Source organism: Triturus cristatus, chromosome 11 (assembly GCF_964204655.1).
Source record: "Triturus cristatus chromosome 11, aTriCri1.1, whole genome shotgun sequence".
Lineage (NCBI taxonomy): Eukaryota > Metazoa > Chordata > Amphibia > Caudata > Salamandridae > Triturus > Triturus cristatus.
Genome location: NC_140594.1, coordinates 609,976,204 through 609,996,610, shown reverse-complemented (window position 1 = coordinate 609,996,610; position 20,407 = coordinate 609,976,204). Strand labels below are relative to the sequence as shown.

The 20,407-nt window shown below is 45.2% G+C and overlaps 1 protein-coding gene across 6 annotated transcripts in view; it reads right to left on the bottom strand.

The window, feature by feature from the left end:
* FGFR1 (fibroblast growth factor receptor 1) overlaps positions 1-20,407 on the bottom strand; it is a 164,367-nt gene that overhangs the window by 131,970 nt on the left and 11,990 nt on the right. For all 6 annotated transcript variants that reach the window (XM_085633931.1, XM_085633933.1, XM_085633934.1 and 3 more), the window contains exon 2: positions 14,242-14,420. In XM_085633931.1, coding sequence (XP_085490057.1) covers positions 14,242-14,332 — 91 coding nt within the window. In that variant the 5' untranslated portion in view covers positions 14,333-14,420. The remainder of the gene's footprint in view (positions 1-14,241; positions 14,421-20,407) is intronic.

Below are 20,407 nucleotides of genomic sequence, written 5' to 3'. Positions count from 1 at the left end.
GGGTGTCCCTATCAAGTGAGCACCACGACTGGGACAGCCTTTGCCATTATTTACTCCCACTCTGACCAAATGATTGATGTGCCAACCCTATAGCATAGACCTCATTTTTGCTTTGTATACAAGCTGGAGCTTTAAAACGGGTAAGCAAGTACACCGCCTGCCATACCAGCACACAATTTTCTCCAGATGCACTGTGGGAAATGCAGTGCATAATCACGCTCACTTCAGTTGAAAGTAGGATCTTTCATTTGGTCATTCAAGTAAAAAGATCCATCTCCCATATCTTTGCTGAGAAGGATCCTAGCACTTTAGCTACCTCAGGCACGGAACTCAAAAGAGCCTTCGAGTTACTGAGACATGCCTACTGCAGTGCTGGATACAAGGGATGAAATCTGTTCCAATTTAAAGAAATTATCTCATATAACACCAGCCCTCAAAGAAGTGCACTGGCTTCTGGTGGCCAATAGACCAAACATCTTGACACCATTTTCAAAGCCTGGAAGAAGCACAAATTTCAGTCCGCCTTCCTGAAATACAGCACTGAAATGCAATCTGGGGTCCAATAATGTAAATCTCTCATTCAGACCGGACACCGTTTACCCTGCAGGTACTTAAATGTCTACCTTCTTACCAGTTCTCTACCCGCTGAAGATCAGATTGGAGATGTTCACCTAAAAGCGATCCTTAACTTCAGTCACTATTATCAACTTGAGCGGGCGGAGCTATTAGTTATGCCGTGTGTGCAGTGGCACCAGGGTCCAGAGGCCCAAGGTTGCCACTGAACCCTAATTATTGCTATATTTTACTACCGGCACAACAGCTAAGAGCCCATTTTCCTTCATGGCACTAGGGCCCATAGCACCCTTGCTAAGCATGGGGAATTAATCACTAATAACTGCCCTCTGCTTATCCCACCTTGAGCGCAAAAAATGGCACAAGACAGCACTTTCCAAAACAAGAACAAATATAGGATTCAGGGGTGAGTACATAAGAAAATCAGAACAAGCGAGTACGATGGGAAGACTAGAGATGTCAAAGATTTTGCAAAAATCAGTGAGGTCTAACAGCCTGAATTTACTGACTGGTTGACAGCAGTTACGGATGTATCTTTCGAGATGCAGCTTAGGGACAGTCTAGCATTTCGTTGAACTTTACATCAATATAAAACAATTAAAATGATCTGCACTGTCACTTTTACAAAATGCCTCTCTGGTGACAAACACAAATTTGAAGCGAAGAGCAGATGTTGCATCCAAATACTGAAGGTCTAATTTCAGTTGGAAAAAACCTGTAGTTTACTGCCATGCCAAAGAGCAACGAGTACAGAATAGGTAGAAGGTTTCTCCACTGGATGCAAACATACTTCATTCTAAAAGTTCTTCGAGACAGTCTATGTGCAATGTTTATGAATAGGACGAAGGCATACCAGAGAGCTGGGCCGTCCCTACTCCAATCACTGGGTGACCAGTGGAGTTCGCACACAGAGGGTAGACCGGACAAAATGGCCGCCTGCCACAGGTAGGCAAGAGAGCTCACACCCTTGGGATGACCAATGACTCCATGTCACCGGAAAGCCAGCTTACCAGCCATGGCCTTTCCTCTAACCAGGACTCCCTTTCAGGTGTGCTAGTGCAATTTGCCCAATGGAGACATTGTTAAATAAAATCCCAAGACTGGGAAGCTGGTGTCACGGTGACAAGGAGTCAGGGGTTACCCTACACACAGCCAACAGGAAATGCTGCCATAATGCTTTCCAGTTCTGATGGGATGTAGGAGAGATCACGGACAGCAAGCACAGGCCCCTGAAAAGTAGTCAACAGGAAACACCACCAGTGTCAGGCCGGGCTCCTCCAGGATAATGCGATCATGTAAATGGAAATAAACACAGAAGATTCATCTGGTCATGGTCACAGGGACTTCCTATCGCCTTTCAATCTTTTAAAAAACAGGGAAACGCAGACTTCTGAAGATATGAAAAAAACACGATACAAACAAGATAGCCGAAAAAGTGCTCGCGTTACCCCCAAAGAGTCCAGGGAAACCAGACTTCAGAAGGCTGGATAGTGATTTGCAGGTATATTCTCTTGCTACGTTCAACGGAGTTAAATGATATGGGGGAGGTGGGCGCGCACGCAGACATGCAGTATTCGCCTCCATTCCGCAGTCTTCCTCCAAGCCGCGGCCTTAGGGCAAATGTTTTTGTTTTGGTCAAGAGATGCAATAACCTCTCGTGAAAATGCCAGCAATGCGGCCCCTGCCCCCCCCCCCCCTCCCCTGACGGACTGCAAGTTATACACACATTGCCCCAGCTGCTGAAGTGATCTTTGACCCCTCTGTAGACATACTTGGTGTGATAATGGCCCCCCGACTCCCTCCCTCCTTGAGCTCAGCCATTAATCACATCCCAGACACAAAGCATCTCTCACTACTTCCTGTTTAAGTCCCCGCAGAGCCCTGCGGGGAGCGGGGCTACACTGGACCCCCCCCCCCCCCCTCTACACAGAGCCCTCTACCTGCCTGTGGCCGGAGAAACAGCAGCGCCGCCTTCCTAAAGGTCAATACGACAGCAATACGGCCACCGCCATAGGTCCGCATCAACATGCAAAATAATATTCAGCGGGCCACTCCTGTTCGGGCAAGCTTTTCTTCTGTCTTTATTATGAATTAAAAAAAATGCGAAACAAACACTTTATAAACAGCTTTAGATAGGTCGATAGATTACTACCCCAGCTACAAAGGCTATTGTGCACAGCCACTAAAAACATTCCAATGCGATCTGTATGATCACAACCAACCAAAAAGTCAGTATTAAAGTTTGGGTTACAGAAAGCGGCGCATAAATAAATAACACTAATTTTGCTTACTGTCCTTTTCGGCCAGTTTTCTTTCCAACGGGCACGACTCGGCCGTTTATCCTTCGGAGGTCGATACATGAATAGCGTTAAGATAGACCAGGACGATAGAGCTCGTCAGCATTTCGAGACGTGCCCCCACTGGACATAGATAGCGTACACCACTAAAGATCCCACGTACCTTCTACTAATGTAACTCATCACAAAGACACTGGACTAAACGCATGGAATGCGCTTCAACGTCTCGTCAGGGGTTGAAGGCGCTACATAGATACAATTGTAATTACGGCATGGTAGTATTTCACTCGTCCATGCACGACGCAATGCTTGTGGTTAAGATTATTGCAACTTGTTTCATTCTGACACACCCTTTATGGAACCCATAAGATTGGTTAGAAAAATCCTTGTCAACAAAACCATAAAAGAGACAACGTAGTAAGAAAAAAAAAACCTCCGGGATTCCGTGTCTAAAGCGGTTAAGAAGAAGATTCGACTTTCAGAACGTGGTGCATCCTCAAAGTACATGCACTTCCGCAATTTCCCCTTTGAGTAACAGAGGGGCTAAAGGGGGCACGGGAAGGAATGGATTCGACCTTCATTTCTTTCACTAGTCAGGTGGCAGGATTACGTCCTTTGTTACCACCAGAAGAGCCGATGTGCTTCCGATGAAGGCAGAACAAAGAGGCCCGGCCTGAAAAGGGCCCGCGTTGCAGGAGAAATAGCAGGGAATCCTTAACAAACAAGGCCCGGGCACGGATCACGCATGCGTGGTTTGTTCCTAAGCCAGTCAGGGCAGGAAGGCCCGGAAGTCAACTGGAAGCCATGAGTCTGGTAAAGAATGAGGGCCCCCTGGAGATGCACAAGGGAGGGTAATCATGGGCCCCCCGTAGGGCACCGCTCAGTGGGTTCAGCGATTGGAACCAGAGACTACAGGCTCCGAAAATGATCTATGCTTACAGTCGTGGTAAAAGAAAAGACCGTAAATAGGCTTACAAAAATTGTGGCTTAGATGCTGTTAAATGGGAAATACAAGAACACGTACCGGTACTGCCTCTTCATTAAGTTTCAACTCCTACCCTAACCCCACAACCTGAACCTTAACTCTAACCCATTCTTTGCCCTAATAACATTATTTACACTGGCCCTCACTCGAGCCCAAACCCCACCGCTCCAACAAACATATGCACGCTAGTCCTGAAATTTACATTAACCCCACCCCGTAACCCAGTCATTACACTCAACTAGCCCTTATTGTAACCCCAACCATTACCATAACAATACCCCTGAACCTAATCCTCTCTGCTATAATAATGTGTAACGCAGTGAGTACTGTGATGGTACACGGGGTATTGGTTCCACTGGTGCAGTGGCACCGGGGCTCAGATGCCTGGGGGCCCACTGAACCATGATTATTGCTGTTTTTTTATCATTCGATCAACAGCCAGACCCATTCCCTTCCGCTAGGGCCCATGACACACTGGCTGCACCAGAGACAGCACAGAAACTAGACCCTCATCAAGGGAGCGTGATGCATGAGGAGAGCCCGCACTGGCTGGCCCTGGCTGAACGTCCTCATACACCCATGAACTAGGGTTGCTTGCACCGCCATGGCAGCGGTTCTCCATAGCACAAGGTCTCTGCTGCAGCTGGACAGGGGTGCCTGGGAAGAAAAGCGCAAAGACAACTTTCATAATGGGCAAAGTAGTAAGTCATCTATTTATCTCACTTTTGCCCCCCCCCCCCAGCCCCCCTCTAATATTTACTAAGGTCGACTGCACATTCAGGGCCATAGTACAATTAGTGAGAATAGGTGGTGGTGGTGGGGGGGGGGTGGGGGGGGGGGGGGAGAGTGATCTACAATTTCACAAGTAAAATGGTAGTGGACGACTGCAGGGTGAAAGTACCAAGGTTCGGGATGGACTATCCTCATAAGGAGCAGGGTCAGTACCAATCTGCATTAGGTGGGCCTTTGCGGTCGATGTTAGAGTTTGGCGGACAGGTAGTCCGCTGCAACAGCAATGGAGTACCTTGTCTGCCAGACTCAAGTCCCGCCCACCCTATTGTAATTGGGGTGAACCACAAGTTTTGCACAGAAGGAGTAAAATTTACTCTGTTGATGTAAAACTTCCTCTGACGGAGTAGGAGCAATTGGGAGTAAGCCATACGACTGTCCGCCTATTAAGAGTGGACAATCAGATCGCTTACTTTCCTCCGTCAGTCTGCCAGCTGTTTCCTGTCAGTAAAAGAAAAATGAACACCTCCACCTCCACCGCCACCCCCCCCCCCTCACCCCAAACACACCATGAGAGAAATCTGCCATGGTCTGGGGATCGTTAGTTGTGTTTTTTAGATTTTCATAAAATAAGCTGCCACTTTGGGAGTTTGTGTTTGAAAAAAAAAAAAAAAAATTTGGAAACGTTTGACAGCCAGCAGTCATGTTTAACAGTGTTGTCCATCGGACTTTTACTACATTGACAGAACTGTCATGACGCCCCAACTAATCATTCAGATCAAAATTAAACAAACCAGAAACGACATTAAAAGTGGGAGTAGTGTAATCATTTTCCCCCCAATAACCAATTAAGGATCATTTGTTCCAACAGAAAAAAAAAATGTATATATATATTTTCTGTCAAATTTAGTTTCGCACTTAGCCATAACCAGGTTGGCATTAATAGAATTATCATTTACAATAGCATTTAAAATGGCAGCCAGTGGAGACCTGCTTATGTCAAGCCACTTGCGGTCGAGAAAAGAGGTGGCTCCAGCCAGCAAATTAACTTGGAGAGCCGAGTCAAGGGTCTGGCTTGGCGAGCCATAACGAGTCAAGTCAACAATATCTTTGGCAAGTAAAGCGTGCAACAGAGCAGGGGCGGCTCCTCCATTAGGGCAGCGGAGCATCGCCTCACTGCTTTCTCGCAGTGCAAGAAGCAGAAACATAAAATGGTATTTTAAAAACCATTTTATGTTTCTGCTTCTCGCACTGCGAGAAAGTAGAAGGGTATGCCTGGCTGGGGGTGGGCAGGTCGGGGAGGAGTGGCTTGCCCAAGGCTGTGGGCCCTGACTGTTGTCAGCCCTCTGGGTAGCCTGCATAGAGAAAATGGCCTCCCCATAGGCGCCCAGCTAGGCGCCGTCCCCACCAATTACAACGCTGCAATTAAGGGAGGGGAGGGAGGCTGCCTGTGGCTGCTTCCGGTTAAGGAGAGCAGCAAGAAAACGCAGGACCTGGCCAGGAGCTGAGACGGCGCGGGGCCCGGTAAGGTACGTTTTTAAAAATTTTAATTAAACCCGTCCCACCTCCCACCCCCGCAATCTCGGGCGACCCCCCCCCCCCACCTGCGAGTCATGCCGGCCACGACAGCAGCAGAGTATATGTAAAAATACAATAAAGACTCAAAGTTTAAAAACATTTTTTTTTTAAACACACTGAAGTGTTCCACTTCAGAGAATTCGATTGTATCACTGCATTGAGAGGCATGCATTAGAAGTAATAGTTTCTGTATTTTAACTTAAAAACATTCATGGCCCACCACTCTGATATTAATGTACAAGAGGCATATCGATTCTCAGGCGTGCTTTATATGTGGGCCAGGCTGTTTTTATAGTGGAGCTAATTAAAGTCTATTAAAACATATAAGAGAAGTTTTAGTATAGCACACATCCTGAACTGACGCACATCATGGTGCTCTCATATATGATGACAAAGGAAAAAGAGCCTGTGAAATAAGGCCATTGCCTAGGACCACACAATTTGGTCAAGCAGGGATGCAGAGATTCTGTCTTCTAGCATTTGATGAACCTCAAGGACCAGCAAAGACGCGCATTACCAGCGGCCCCCCAAGTAGAAAGAAGGATAAGTCCATCTGTGTCCTTTGGTTCCCTGTGCTGCTGCCGCCCTCTTCATGCAGCATCACGGAGGGTGGTCTACACACTTTAAACCTAACGATTTGGTGTTCCTCTGCAACAAGTAAACACTTTACAAAACATTGAAATGACCAAGTAGCACAAATTACAGCCCTTATCATTATACTCTGTAGTCAACAACACAGTTGCTGCAGGTGGCCAGATCCGATTTTCAGGATATCCACACAAGATACATTTACACACAATCTCTGAAAATCTGACACAACTCAGACCCCCCTCCCTCCCGCCATAACCACCTCTTTAATTCTACACCACAGTTTCCAAGCATCACACGCCTTTCACAATATTCAACACAAGCAGAGTAATTCCCAAACAAATGCACTTTCAGTTGGCACGAATTTGGCACCCCACCCTTAAGTTATAGGCGATCAAGCGTACACAAAAAAGAAGAAAAAAAAACACTCAAATAGCGGTTTTAACAAAGTGCACAATTTGTCCCTACCATATTAAATAAATCAGGGGCACTATGGTCGCAACCCACTTCCATTCACCCATCTGGGACTCCTTACTTCCGCTGGGCAGAAACTGCTCAGAGGGTACTGTAATAAACACATCTCCCACACATGCTGTGCCCAAAGACCTGGCATTTCATTGCAATAAAGGTTATTTTATCCATTTTTAAAAGGGGAGCTCAGATCATTGAAAGAGTTTAGACATGTGCTTCCTCACTTTGTTCGTATACAGCAGAGCCTCATAGTAAGCGGGAACAAGCCGCAGGGGGTGGAGGTGCAAAGCTCCGATGTAAAACCGTAACTCGTAATGGAAGCCAGAATTCAGCTACAAGATCCCGCATCTAAAAACGTGTCGTAAAAGGGTAAAAGTCAGAGCAAGACGCAAGAGCCATGGGGACGGGAACATCGCTGCCTGCAGTGCCATGGTAACCTTACAGCACGAATAATCCAATTACACTGGGAGGGAAAGTGACCAGCTGCACGTAAGCCTTCCGTCGAAGCCGTAATGAGGACCGATATCACAGAGCCACCTCGCAGCCTCTCGCGCTTATCCGGCACGTGCACAACCGTCAAGTGCGCGAGAGCGGCGCATCCTGCAGGCGGTGATTGGTCGATGAAGACCCTGGGACCTTCACGAGAGACAGAAAAGTCTACCATTGGCAGCGACATTACATGCAAGGGATGGGACATACATATATCCTCAAAACACACTGATTGGACCTCAGATTGAAGGACACGTTCACTAGAGGGAAATGATATCACCCATAGTGCCCTCTTGGGGATCTGGAAACAGCTTCTAAATGTGCCATGAACTTCACAGCAGTAAAACGCAGCACAAGGGAGCAGAGATAGCATTCTTCAAGCACCATAGAACTCAATTATACAGTTTTAGCAAGAGTCCCACATGAAATCATCTGCATTTTCAATTTGCCACCAGATGTTAGCCCTACAGCAGAGCTGCACATAATAACAACCACATAACCAGGTACAGTTCAATGTAACAAGTAAAAACAAAAAACAGAAAACATCACAGATTTCACTATTAGTGGAATATAAATTGTAGTTTTTTGCTGGAGCCATCGTGCTAGGTTCACTGATACCGAAGACTTTGCGCTGCAAAGCGAGACCAACACAAGTGGCAACATTTACTTGTCCTAATCCAGACTGCACAAGGAAGCGTGACCAATATTTCCTATGCAAACACTTATTATTTGGCCACAGCACGTGTGCTGGCCTATCTGGGTCTATTATTTTACTTCTGTGACCAGAATGCAATGCCGGGTCATTAATGCAAGCATTTTTGTATTTAAAAAAAAAGTAGAAGGTTAGCATTCGTATAAAAGGTGTTGTACATAGTACATCATAGTCAGGGCCACTGGAATTATGCGATTGTGCAGCCATGACTATTTTTGCATAATTATAGGTTCACCACATTTGCCACACAATCCATTATCTGCTGCATAATCTGCTGATTTTAATAAAAAATAACTAACTTTTTTGCCCAGACTTAAACGTTTCAAAAGCTACAAAAAACGCAGCGGCACTTGTTACCACACTGTGGAAGGTCTTTGTAAATGTTGACTGATCACCTTTCTGTTACTTATTGCCATACTTCTGTATTAAACTGGTACTAATGAGGTCCACCCAATGCCCAGACAGTGTTGACAAGTGTAAAAAGTACAAACTAATGAAGCAATACTATTAGAAAATGTGGCACATTACGCCACATAATTTGGCTTTTTCTCACCACAAAATGTACTCAACCATGCCACATAATTTGGCCCTCTCCCCGCGCATAATTCCAGTGGCACTGACCATAGTACAATAGGTCATTATCTGTTTTTATCTGGTGGTATGGTGGTCTGTACAGAGAATGAACAGCTAGGACAAAGACAGGAGACTACATACACCTATGATTCTATAATAAACATATTCAGAGGGAGGCGGGGGTGATAGCAAAGTGGGAGGGGGTCCTCAGCCTTCCAGGAGTTCAGGTTGGAGGAGATGTTCTTTGGTGGCGGCCTTCAACAAGTGAAGTCGTGGAGTGAGGTGATAGGTCCAAGTTGAGCTGCGCAAGTGAAATGGGCCCATCAGGCTGATGGATCGGAATCTGCTGGAAAGGGCGTATGGTGGCTCAAGAGGGACAATGAGGGCCTTCTTGAGTGGGCATCAACTGGTGCATAGAAGTAGCAGGTAAGCATTTGGTCTAAGTAGGAAGGAGGGGCGCATCAGACCTCTCTGAAGACCAAGAAGTCTGAACAGAGCCATGTTTTTAGCAGACAGCCACTCCACCTAAAACCAATGACGTATGAAAGGTAGTCTGTGAGAGGTTGAGGAGGATACAGGTGGCAACATATATTACTATGTCCAGTGTGGCAAAACATTTGAGTAGTAGGCCAACTAAGAATGTTTTACAAATTTACAAGGAACCAACGTGTTGAGTAAACATTCAGCTCCCTTCTGGAAGAGGTTGAGAGACTATTTTTTTTGCATACATTTAAGAGCTGCAACATAGTAATAAAATAATAATACAAATAAATCAAGCCAGAGGAGTCAAATAGCATGGCAACGTTTCTGGAGCAAGGGGATAAGAAGTGTTAGTATGAGGAAGGGACAGAGCCAGGCTAGGGAATCTGAGAGGTGCAGAGGAAAGGATCCCTGCGTTAGAGATCGGACAGCCATCCAGTGATGATCAGAAGGGTGGGTAGTGCAGGACTGCAGAGTTGTAGTACGTGATAGAGATCAAAGAGATTTCCAGCATCATCATCAAAGGCGATATCAAAAGCCAAATGAGGAGAATTTGTCACCACAAAAGGTAGTGTGGCGATAAGAAGTGGGCAAAGGACTGAACGACACCCCCCCCCCCCCCCCCAAAAAATAATAATTACACAATTACATATTTGCCCATTGAATTTTCTACTTTTCCCCTAATAAACAGAAGGGCAACAACGTCTATGCCAAGAGTAACTCCTGTAGAACCCTTTAACTGGTCTTTTGGAATCTGCAGCTGGAAATAATGAGACCACGCAGTTTCTAGTTTAGTATGAGATTCATTTCTTTTAGTATATTACCTCTACAGACAAAACAAGTTTGTAAGTACAAAGTCAACAGGCAGACAAACATACTCGCGCAAATAAAACTTTCTCCTTTCTAAACAAAAAGAATGTGCAACTGGTCTGGTCTAATTGCCGGACATCAATCTGCTTGTTCTTTTGCATGTAGCAAGTTTATTTTCATAAATAGATGCTTCCTGTGAATTGTAATCTGTTAATTTCACCAAAACAAGGAAGTGGTGAGAAAGAACTGCCGCTGGGCACCATCTTGAAATGTTTAACTGAGGCCCTATGGGTAATATGACATCACATGCTCTAAAGATCTATGGTGGCTGAAGAAGGCCGTAGTAGCAGGTGAGGCCACTAACCTTAGGGAGGAGTGGATTCCATTTAACATGCACTTTATGAAGAAAGCTTCTGCAACTTTAGCTGGAGGGACAATCGCACTCACATCAAAAACAAGGGATCTTCACAAGATGGCCTCGGTCTAGGACAACTGCATTAAATGAATCCTTTAAAAGTGAACTTGAGGCAAAAAAAAATTTCTGTTTGGAAGTTATTTTCTAAACAGTCCTATGTAGTGATCTCAACCTGTTGAAGAACCGATTGACAAACCTACTCTACATAATTCAGGATTTTACTTATAATAAAGAACAGTGGGTGGTGGTAACAGCAGAGTTCGCTTTCATCCTAAGGCATCTTCGCTAATCTACACCGCCTTCAGTTTGCTATCACGTTTCGAGAGTCTCCCTCTTTTGGAAAAAGGTGTACGTTTTCTAAAAATTCAAAACTAGATTGTTTTCATGCGAGCGCAGTAGGGAGATGGCACCAACACAGAGACGGTGTCCGGTGACTGCCTTAAACACAGCACTCTTTTTGCTCTCAAGAGAGAATCCCTCTTCAGGCAACGTGCTGTAGAAGACAAAGCCCACACTGGTAACATTAGCTTACGATGATGCTGGTAACCTAGAATTTTTTTTTTTTTTTTAAACAAAGCACTCAGGATTTTACCAACTCAGATAAACAAGGCAACGTAGTTTTCTGCACTTCAGCCACTCTGGCGAACACAGTGGATTTGCAGATACAAGTTAACATACATAGTTGCTGTACACCTGTGAATATTACTAGTCAACAACAAGAAAACTGCATCTCTGGCCCATAACACAAACCACCAAGGATTAAAGGGCAGATGTAAACTTATGGTCTTTCATGAAACTCAACATATCAGAAGAAGCACTCATCAGTCTCTCAGATATGTTGAGGTTGCAGAGGAGAACACATTACGCCTGCTCTTTGGAAATTGGTGATGTATGCAGTGGCCTGGGATAAGGATTGTCAGTTATAACAACGGAGCACATCGAAGTTGCTGACTCACAAGATTTACTCATGAATTGCCTCATTTATGCCTAATCATGGAGTAAATTGCATCGACGTGCAGAAAAAGGTGAGACTGGCAGAGTAACCAGCTATACGATTCAACACAAAAACCAGCAACTCCCCTTTAAGGGTCTCATGCAGGTTCCCAGCTGGAACATTTTTCTTCCAAATTGAAGAATCTCATTTTCGCCCCCAATGCTGGGATCACACTCATTTCACCATTGCTGGTCTGCCAGCTCTTCGAAGCAGCTGTAGCGGAAAAATTACATCAACGTACGTTTGGGGGAGGGTAGGGAGGTCTGCTACCTCACCTCTTGGTGTCAGCTGATCATGGCCAGTACACTAGGCGATGACCCAAAATAGTCAAAATGGCGCACAGCCAATGTTCTAGCCTTCTTTTATATGTAATGTGCAAATATAAATAGCCTTTCCGTACGGCATGGATTATGCGACAAGAACATAAAAAATACCACCACAATAACTCGCCAACCAACATCACAACAAATTGGGGCGGGGTATTCAAAGAAGGGCGAACTAGGCCACACATCAAATAACCATCTTAAGTCACTAATCCATATGCATTAGTGAAAACACCACAACAGATGTTTCATCAAAATTAAAAACAAAGGGTCAAAATGGCCTCCACATTAGGCATAGCAGTGGCGCTCTCGATTAGTTTTACAGTCGCTGAGAGGACGAGCGCTTAACGCCTGCATTACTTCTGGCCTGGAGAGCCCACATTAGCCCCACTTGGAGGTCCACTTAAAGCAGGGCCATTACAGTCAAACGTCCATCACCATCCAAAAACAACCCACAAGCAAGTTGCTGATGAAGCGCATTCACTGTTGCTTCACTAGGCCGGACCAGACACAAATAAATGAGATGGCCGCCAGCTGAAAACCACCTTTGCTTGATATGGCAAATGAGAAAAACCGTACATTAATAAGTGAGGGGGAGAATGGAATTAATTTTTTCAACTCTACATGTATGCCATCAGTCAGGTTTTATATCATTTTGGTCAGGGGCCTCCGTGCGAATCCACAGAAGCTAGAAATGAGGTTCCTATTGTAAACTGTGTACGTTCATATGATACACTACAGTAATATTGGATATGGAGCTTGGGGTGCCTTTATTCAGTAATGCATAGGGGTACAAAGGACCAAGATACGTTTTATATACACATTTCTGTTTAAAATAATTCAGTTTCAGTAGTAAAGCAATCCAAAGCATGCAGAACATTTTAACGCGCAAGGTAAAGGAGGCGCGCAATGGCAGAACCAGCTTTCCGCCAGCACAGGGCAGTAAGAGCAGGTGTTAAAGTTTAGACAGATTCTGTTGTTGAAAAAAGTCATTTTTAACAGCACCAGGCGTCTGAAAATGTGCGAATGGTGAAGCATTTTAAAAGATCACGGCATAAAAAAAAAAATAATAAAAAAAAAGATAAAATATCAGTAGATGTGTTTTTTAAACTTGGTTGATGTGCAGAGACCGACCTGGCGATGTATGGACATGAAGACTCTTCAAGTGAGGAGTTACCAGCTGGACGTCAAGCCAGGCCCTTATTGGCCACCTTGGGCAAAAAAAGACTCAAGTAACATTTTCACATATTTTCATTGACTCGATTGTCCTGAAATGTTTACTAGTCGGTGTTTACATTGCCCAAAAGTGGTCCTATGCAACACACAGGTGCAATGCCATTATACATCTATAATGTTGTATTGTGTTTATATTTTTATTTTTTATTTCCTTTGGATAGACTATGTCAACCTTGTATTAATTCCATAATCTCTGTTCCCATGTACTGTAAAGTGCTCTGATACCCCGGGGGTCGAGCCAGCGCTATATAAAAAACTCTAAATAAATAAATAAATAAATAAATAAATTCTGCCTCCCAAGACTTCCCGCCAAGCCAAGGATGGCTCTGCTCACTGGGTTCCCGTTTTTTGGCGCATGCGTAGCTCGAGTCCAAACAAAGGCCGCTCAAAGGAAGGAAGTGAGTACCTCCAAGTTATCGGCATGCGACAATCTGATCAGGTGACACGGAATTGTGCACCTCTCCAAAAGAATCGCGTCAGAGGACTGCATCACTTAATGCACACCACCACGCTAATCACTGGTGCAGTGGAGGTGGAACTGTAAGGGTGTACATTACATTATGGGTTGAGTGCACAGCACATGTGATGTGCAGGAGCGTGGGGCATGTTTTACGCAAGCAATGTGTATATTATATTATGTGCACAGAACGTGTGATATGTAGGGGTGTAGGATAGTGCATTATACGATTATGTGCAAAGCACATGTGACATGTAGTGGTGTGGGACATTTTGTTGCGAGCGTGTCCTTTATAGCATGGTGTTATGTGCACAGCACATGTGATATGTAGGGGCGTGGGACGTGTTTGAGCAAATGGAGTGTTTATGGGGTTTATGTGCACAGCCCATGTGATATGTAGGGGCATGGGACGTGTTTGATGCGAGCAAGTGTGTACATTACAGTGTGGTGTTATGTGCTCGGCACACGATGTGTGGGGTATGCTGGGTCCCTTTTTAGGTGGGCTTTCGCCTACAGGTGCCATCTCCTTACCTTGTTCGGGCAGTGTCGGCGCGGGCCGCGCAGCTGAGAGGGTGGCCATGACCAGCATGGCCCAAAACACGAGGTGCCTCCAAGACAACATCCCAGCTCCACTGCTACTGGCCACCAGTCGGGCAGTCCATGGTGAATCCAGTATTAACCAACTTCTAGCGAGCAGCGGTTCCCAAAACCTTCCAAGAGGGAGAATAAGAAAGCAATGAATGATCAGTACAAAAGCAGCAAATACATTAATACAACCAATAACAGAAGCCACACAGAGAAAACCAATAATACAGAGACCCCGATTAACATCCATGTGCAGAGAACCCCCAAATAATATGAGACTGCCCTGTGCATACAGACCACAGTAAGAAAACACAGAGATCCCGAAGAAAATCAATCACATGGAAGAAACCACAGTAAAACTTCAGAGACTCCAAATACCCGTGCAGAAAAAACACATTGTTACAGTGTTAGTTGAACACACTTCAGAACCCATGCTTCAAGGCAAACCCCTTTGGCCGACAATGGGACCATAGACCCAGGCAGCCTGTCAACAATAATGTGCCACATAAGTGAAGCCTACAAACAAAGTCACCGCCTTTTGTCACATAACACGGTCCTAAACTGTAAAGTCCAAGTACTCCTTTAAAAGGGATCCAAATTTTGGGGCCTGGGTCACAAACGCAGTAACGTTAAGTAGTACTGCAAGAGTACTGTTTTATATATTCTTATAGGACTCTGAGAATCAGCTCCTAAAATGTCCAACTCCCCGTTTTTAAAATTGATAATAATGACCAGTCCTATCTTTTTGTACTAATTGTATATGAATAGCCCCAAAATATTCCTGTTCTAGATGTTTTAAGGCAAACTTACAAGGACATGTAACAGTACATAAAAATACTACAGAAGCACTAATTTACATACTCGCAAGTGCCTTTGTGAATAGGCCCCCTTAGTTATATGCTTCAAAGGCCACTTCTGGTCATGTGACCAGAACAATGGGAGACATGACCGAGGCAACAAGCCGTTCCACTCCTGCTTTCAAGAGAGATCTTTGAGGATACAGTAAGATGCTTGCCCGCTTTGGAAATTGGATGGAAAATAGTGCAATGGGGTAATTCTCTTGCTTATCTGGTATTAATTTGTGCGAGCACAAATATAAATCGTATAGTTACTAATAAGTCTAGGCAATAACAACAGAACAGCACTTCAAACCTCACTGATCTGACTAAAGTAGAAGGACAGTGTAGGTGAAAGTAGGAGACGGCACTAAAACAGGGTACTACAGCGTTTATCTAGAACCCTGGTGCCCCCACCCAACTGTGGCTTCCTATTGTGAAGAATGGACAGATGTACAGTGCACCCTTCCACCTCAAGCCCTAATCTTACACTTCACCATAGACGAAAGGGGGAAATCACCCCTACAACCACCATCCCACCAAGAGGCAGAAAAAACATTCAAGGGTCCAGCCAGCAGAGGTTATACGTTAAAGAGGGCTGCGGACTGGCACAGGCCATGTACCCAAGACTCAGGGTATGACACCTTTGAAGAAAAAAATGGGGGTCCTAATTCTGTCGGGTTTCATTACAGCCTATCACAAAGCGCAGGTATTCCAGAGCATATCCAAGAAAAAAAAAAAACTGAAATACAGAAGGAAAAACACGTATCCCTTTTGACCCAATCTCCACAGCTCTCTTATCAGGATGATAAAGGACGAGGTCGGGTGTACACCAGGCAACGGTGGAAATCTATTTTGGGCATTTTCTACTCCGGCCTAGTAAACCCCTCCCCGACAGTTTATGATCGGACACAGCAACACTCACTACAAATAAAAGAGCGATAAGAGAGCTGGACACAGGAAACTTGGCTGGCATCTCTGTGCAAAGTTCATTGACTTCTAAAGGAACAGCCAGCATGCAGGCGACAACACTAACCAGGCCTTCCACCATTTCCCTGGAGGACTGGTGGTGGCAGCGGTCCACAACCAGATGAACAGTAAACCCATGAATAACCGAGCTCTAGTACAAATTTACTGAGGACTAGAGCGTGGATCTGGCTGGGGGGCCAGGCGACGGAAAGCCATTGGGCCAACCAGTCGTTGCTGCCTCAAGCCAACACCGTTCTGTCACAGGGCAGACGCTAGTGGAGTTTAGCAGTGACGAAGCCAGTGTGACATGGGCCAGAGTGCAAGAAAGGAAATAAGCCCCCTGAGGCCTTGTGGGACCCATAGGCCTTTGGGCCAGAGTGCTGCTGAACCAATGGCAGATTAAGGACAGGGGGGTGATGTGGGGGAATCGATCAAGAGATTTCAATGGGAAAAACATGAATTAGTTCCTACTTGCAGGTACATAAACCCAAATATTAATTGAACTGTGTTTTTGGTTACATACCACCTCAAAATCCAATTGATGTAGTTTTTGAATTCTTTAATTCATTATCCACTTAAACAACAGATAAGACACAAAATAACAAAACAACATCAAGGGTAAAACCAATCATTTCTCATTCCTACCTACCCATTCTTAAAACTAAATGGTTACTACATATTTTTGGGGCAATCCATCATGAGGTAGTCCAATACACACAAGAGGGGGGGGGGGGGGGCGGGGGGGAAGTCAACCTTCTAATAAATCTGAAATATGTCTCTCCAGTTTCTTTATTGGTGTTCAAGTTAGGTCAGACTCCTCGGTTCTGTGGGGTCGACGCGTTTCAGCCCAGGTTATTCCTATTGAAAGTTCTTTATTGATTCCTCCACATCACCCCCCTGGTCCTTAATCTGATGTTTATGGCCCAGATGTAGGAGACGAATTAGGGCAAACCCCATTGTTTTGTTATGCTGCACCAATGGCAGCTGCGCCTCTGGAGCTTAGTGCGCCCTCTGCATTCATCTGTTCTCCTCTGGCTGTAAGATTCGATCTGACAGCGGTGTTTTTGGATACTGAGACGTGAGCCTCATTACTCCATATTCGCTTTGACGTTTTGCAACTTGCATTTTTGTTTTTCTTGTTGATCCGCGACTCTTTGTCACAGTTGAACTGGTTCACAGGCTCAGTGCTGTGATGGGCCGTGAATAGCGGTCAAAAAAGTTTGCTGAAACGTCTGCAAGGTTTTTTGATCAGTGGGATTTCCTTTTAAGTATTTTGTAGAATATCTCTTTGAGTTTGTGGAGAAAGTCATCCAGCATCTTAATGCGACAAGCGCAGCGCTGTGCTGTGGTGGGCCCTCAGCATCTCCAGATGCCAAAGCAGGCTCCTCATGGCTGCAAGCACACCAGGGAAGTGACAAGGTACAAAACAACCTGCCACTGCCATGGAATTCCACGGCAGATGGAGCCAGACAAGCAGGATAGTTGGGTGTCAATGTCTTTTGGTCCCATACTGGGCCACAGCAGCATCCCCAGAGAGAGAACAGCTGCTGAACTCCAGTCTACACAGGACATCAGAGCAGGGGCACTAAATGTTGAGGGATGGGCAAATGAGCCTGTGTACGTAGCACCATGTGGACAATCAGCCGCACCAGGAATCGGAAATAGGGCAGCCAAGGCCGGTTTTGGGGCAACCTGGCCTAGGTCAGCAGCATTATGAGCAGCGAGCTGGCACATAGCAGCACATTTGCAGGCCTGTATAAAGTGCTTAATTTGTAACAGACAGGGTGCTGGTGCCCAAAGCTCTGCTCAGAATCCTGTGGCCTGCGCAACTGAAGTCGGTGCACCGAATACTAAGGCTGGCGGTCTTAAAACCACCTAATGCCTCTTTAATCCAGTACCAGACACTGCCTGAACCTTTACCTCACTCTCACAGGTTCCTGCTTTCTCCCATTCTGCCGGTTTTTCTCTCTTCTCCTCCGTCTTTCCAATTTGTGTGCTTTTCCCTTTCTTGCTCTTGGTAAATATCTGATGTGAAAAAACATAAGTGCTGGTCCCCAAAAATAAGTGCTGGGCAACCCACCAGCAATCAACCACTAGCTCAAATTAAGCACTATGTACAGAAATAGGCTTAATGTACCTGCCACGCAGTATAGAACTTGTTTGGTTTGGTCTGGCCTAAAGACAGCTTTATCTGTCTTGCCAGCCTCATGTTTTCCAAAATAGTTGAAGAAATAAAAATCCATGCAGGGTTTTTGATTCACCTTGTTCATCCGTTGTCTCCTCAAGTGACATTCACATTCTGCTTCCGCTCATTACTGCACACAGCAGGGAGCACTGGATCAGCCCATTTCAGCCAAAGGCAGTCTTCACCGCGAGAGATGGTATTTTCCCTGATTAAATGTGCACTCACTCCTGAAAATGAGTAGTCTTCTGTGCCAAGACTGGTGTTCCTTGGCACTCCCTAATTTTTTTTTTATACATTTTTACAAATCCTACTGGGTTTGTCAATGCTACTTTTTTTTGGGGGGGGGGGGGGGGTGTAGCATTTATGATGTGTATTTTTTCCAGATGGGGTACAATATGCCCGGTGGGCCCTATTTTAGTGTGACACAAAGTAATCTGCTCTGTGCCTAGCTTCTCAGCTACACACACAATTTCCTAATGGACACCAATACATTTCCTTCGGTGATGGAACAGTGCCCAAGAGTGCCACTGCACACATTAAAATACAGAATTAATTCCATTGGTCTTTCGTAATTATTGCCCTTTGCCTTCCAGCTAATGTAGAAGCATTATTCACCTAACCAGTCTGGTGCGCCACTCAGGCCCCCCCCCCCCTCTCCGCCTCCATCATTAAGGGATGACTACGCAGATTCCTTAACGAGCCTTGTACATTAGCTGAACACCAAACAGTAATTTTAGGACGAGCCAACCAGAACCACCAGCTGTCCCGTTGCAAAATAACTATGGTGAGATTACCAAGATTTTACAGTGGGTGTAAAGTCTGCTCACTGCTTACCACTGGTTGCCTTAATTGCCACTTATTTGCTTGACTTGTCCATTTTGAGTTTGTCCCTCCTTGGGAGGGCATACTCGTGTCCTTCCACTGCTCCCTTTTAGGGAACTGCTTTATAGTTAAGCATCTATGAGCTACTTTTCCCCTTCCTCACACACACTTCCATTATCCCCCAGCCCCCAACAACCATAGTTCATTTTTTTTTAAATCAGCATCTTCATGCTTAAACCCCTACCCCCCCCCCCTTTTTTAAAAAAAAAAAATTAAAAAAATTAAAAAATGATCCAATGATGCTTGCCATCTTGGATGTAAGCACGTGACACATCTTCATTCTGACTCATGGGCATGTCAGTTGATGTAAACACCATCACCCCACTTTTTTTTTTTTTAAGCAACATTATTTTGACTATGCTACACACCGTCCTGATGCTGCATAGCACCACCAAAAGAAATTGCCAAAGCCAATAGGTTCCAACAAGACCTACTGGCTTTGGTCAGAGCCGGCTCACTGGAAGCAATCCTCACTCAGTAGATATTCAGAGACTGGCTGAGGATCAGTTGCTTCATTTATTCAAAGTATGTTTCACTGGTTTTGTTTGTGTTTTTTTTGCTGATTTGTGTTCTTTTTTTAAAACCGATTCAGCCTTCAACAAATGAAGTGTTCAGAAATGGAAGCTACACACTGGGTGTACTTCAGTAGAAATGTATATAGCATGGCACAGATTCCATTTCTGCAGCCCTTTCAGCTGATGTTTTATCATGCCCCCATTTATTTATATATTTTTTACTTGATCTGGCAACTATTTGGTAGCATGGCTAGAACAAGCCTGTTGTGGAAGGCGTTAATACAAACTTATTGTCCAGACAGACGGAATTAAAGCAACACAAACTGATGAAATAATGGTTTGGGGGTGTGGCCCTGCCAGGTCTAACGCATCAAGCGTTAACACATTTCAGTGCTTGTCCCTGCATGGCAGCACTGAAATTATATCACCCAATTCATAGCACCTAGTCTTGTTCAGATCGCAGATGGCACTCAGTCTCAGAGCAGAGCTGTTAACCTGCCACCGGGTGCAGAGCCAGGCTGTCGTGGTTAGGGCGGTGGGTGGACTGGACGGGCGGCCTCATGAGTGTGCCTCATTCAGGTAGAGTCTGTACCAAAGTCACAGCGCATGCGCAGCTCCCGGGCTCGGTGTACTGTGTTGTAGCAGGGTATTTAAGAGCTCGGCTGAATTCAGCTGCTTTGTGCGGACCCGCGGGACACTGTTTGCTGTCCATAAGGGACCTGTGC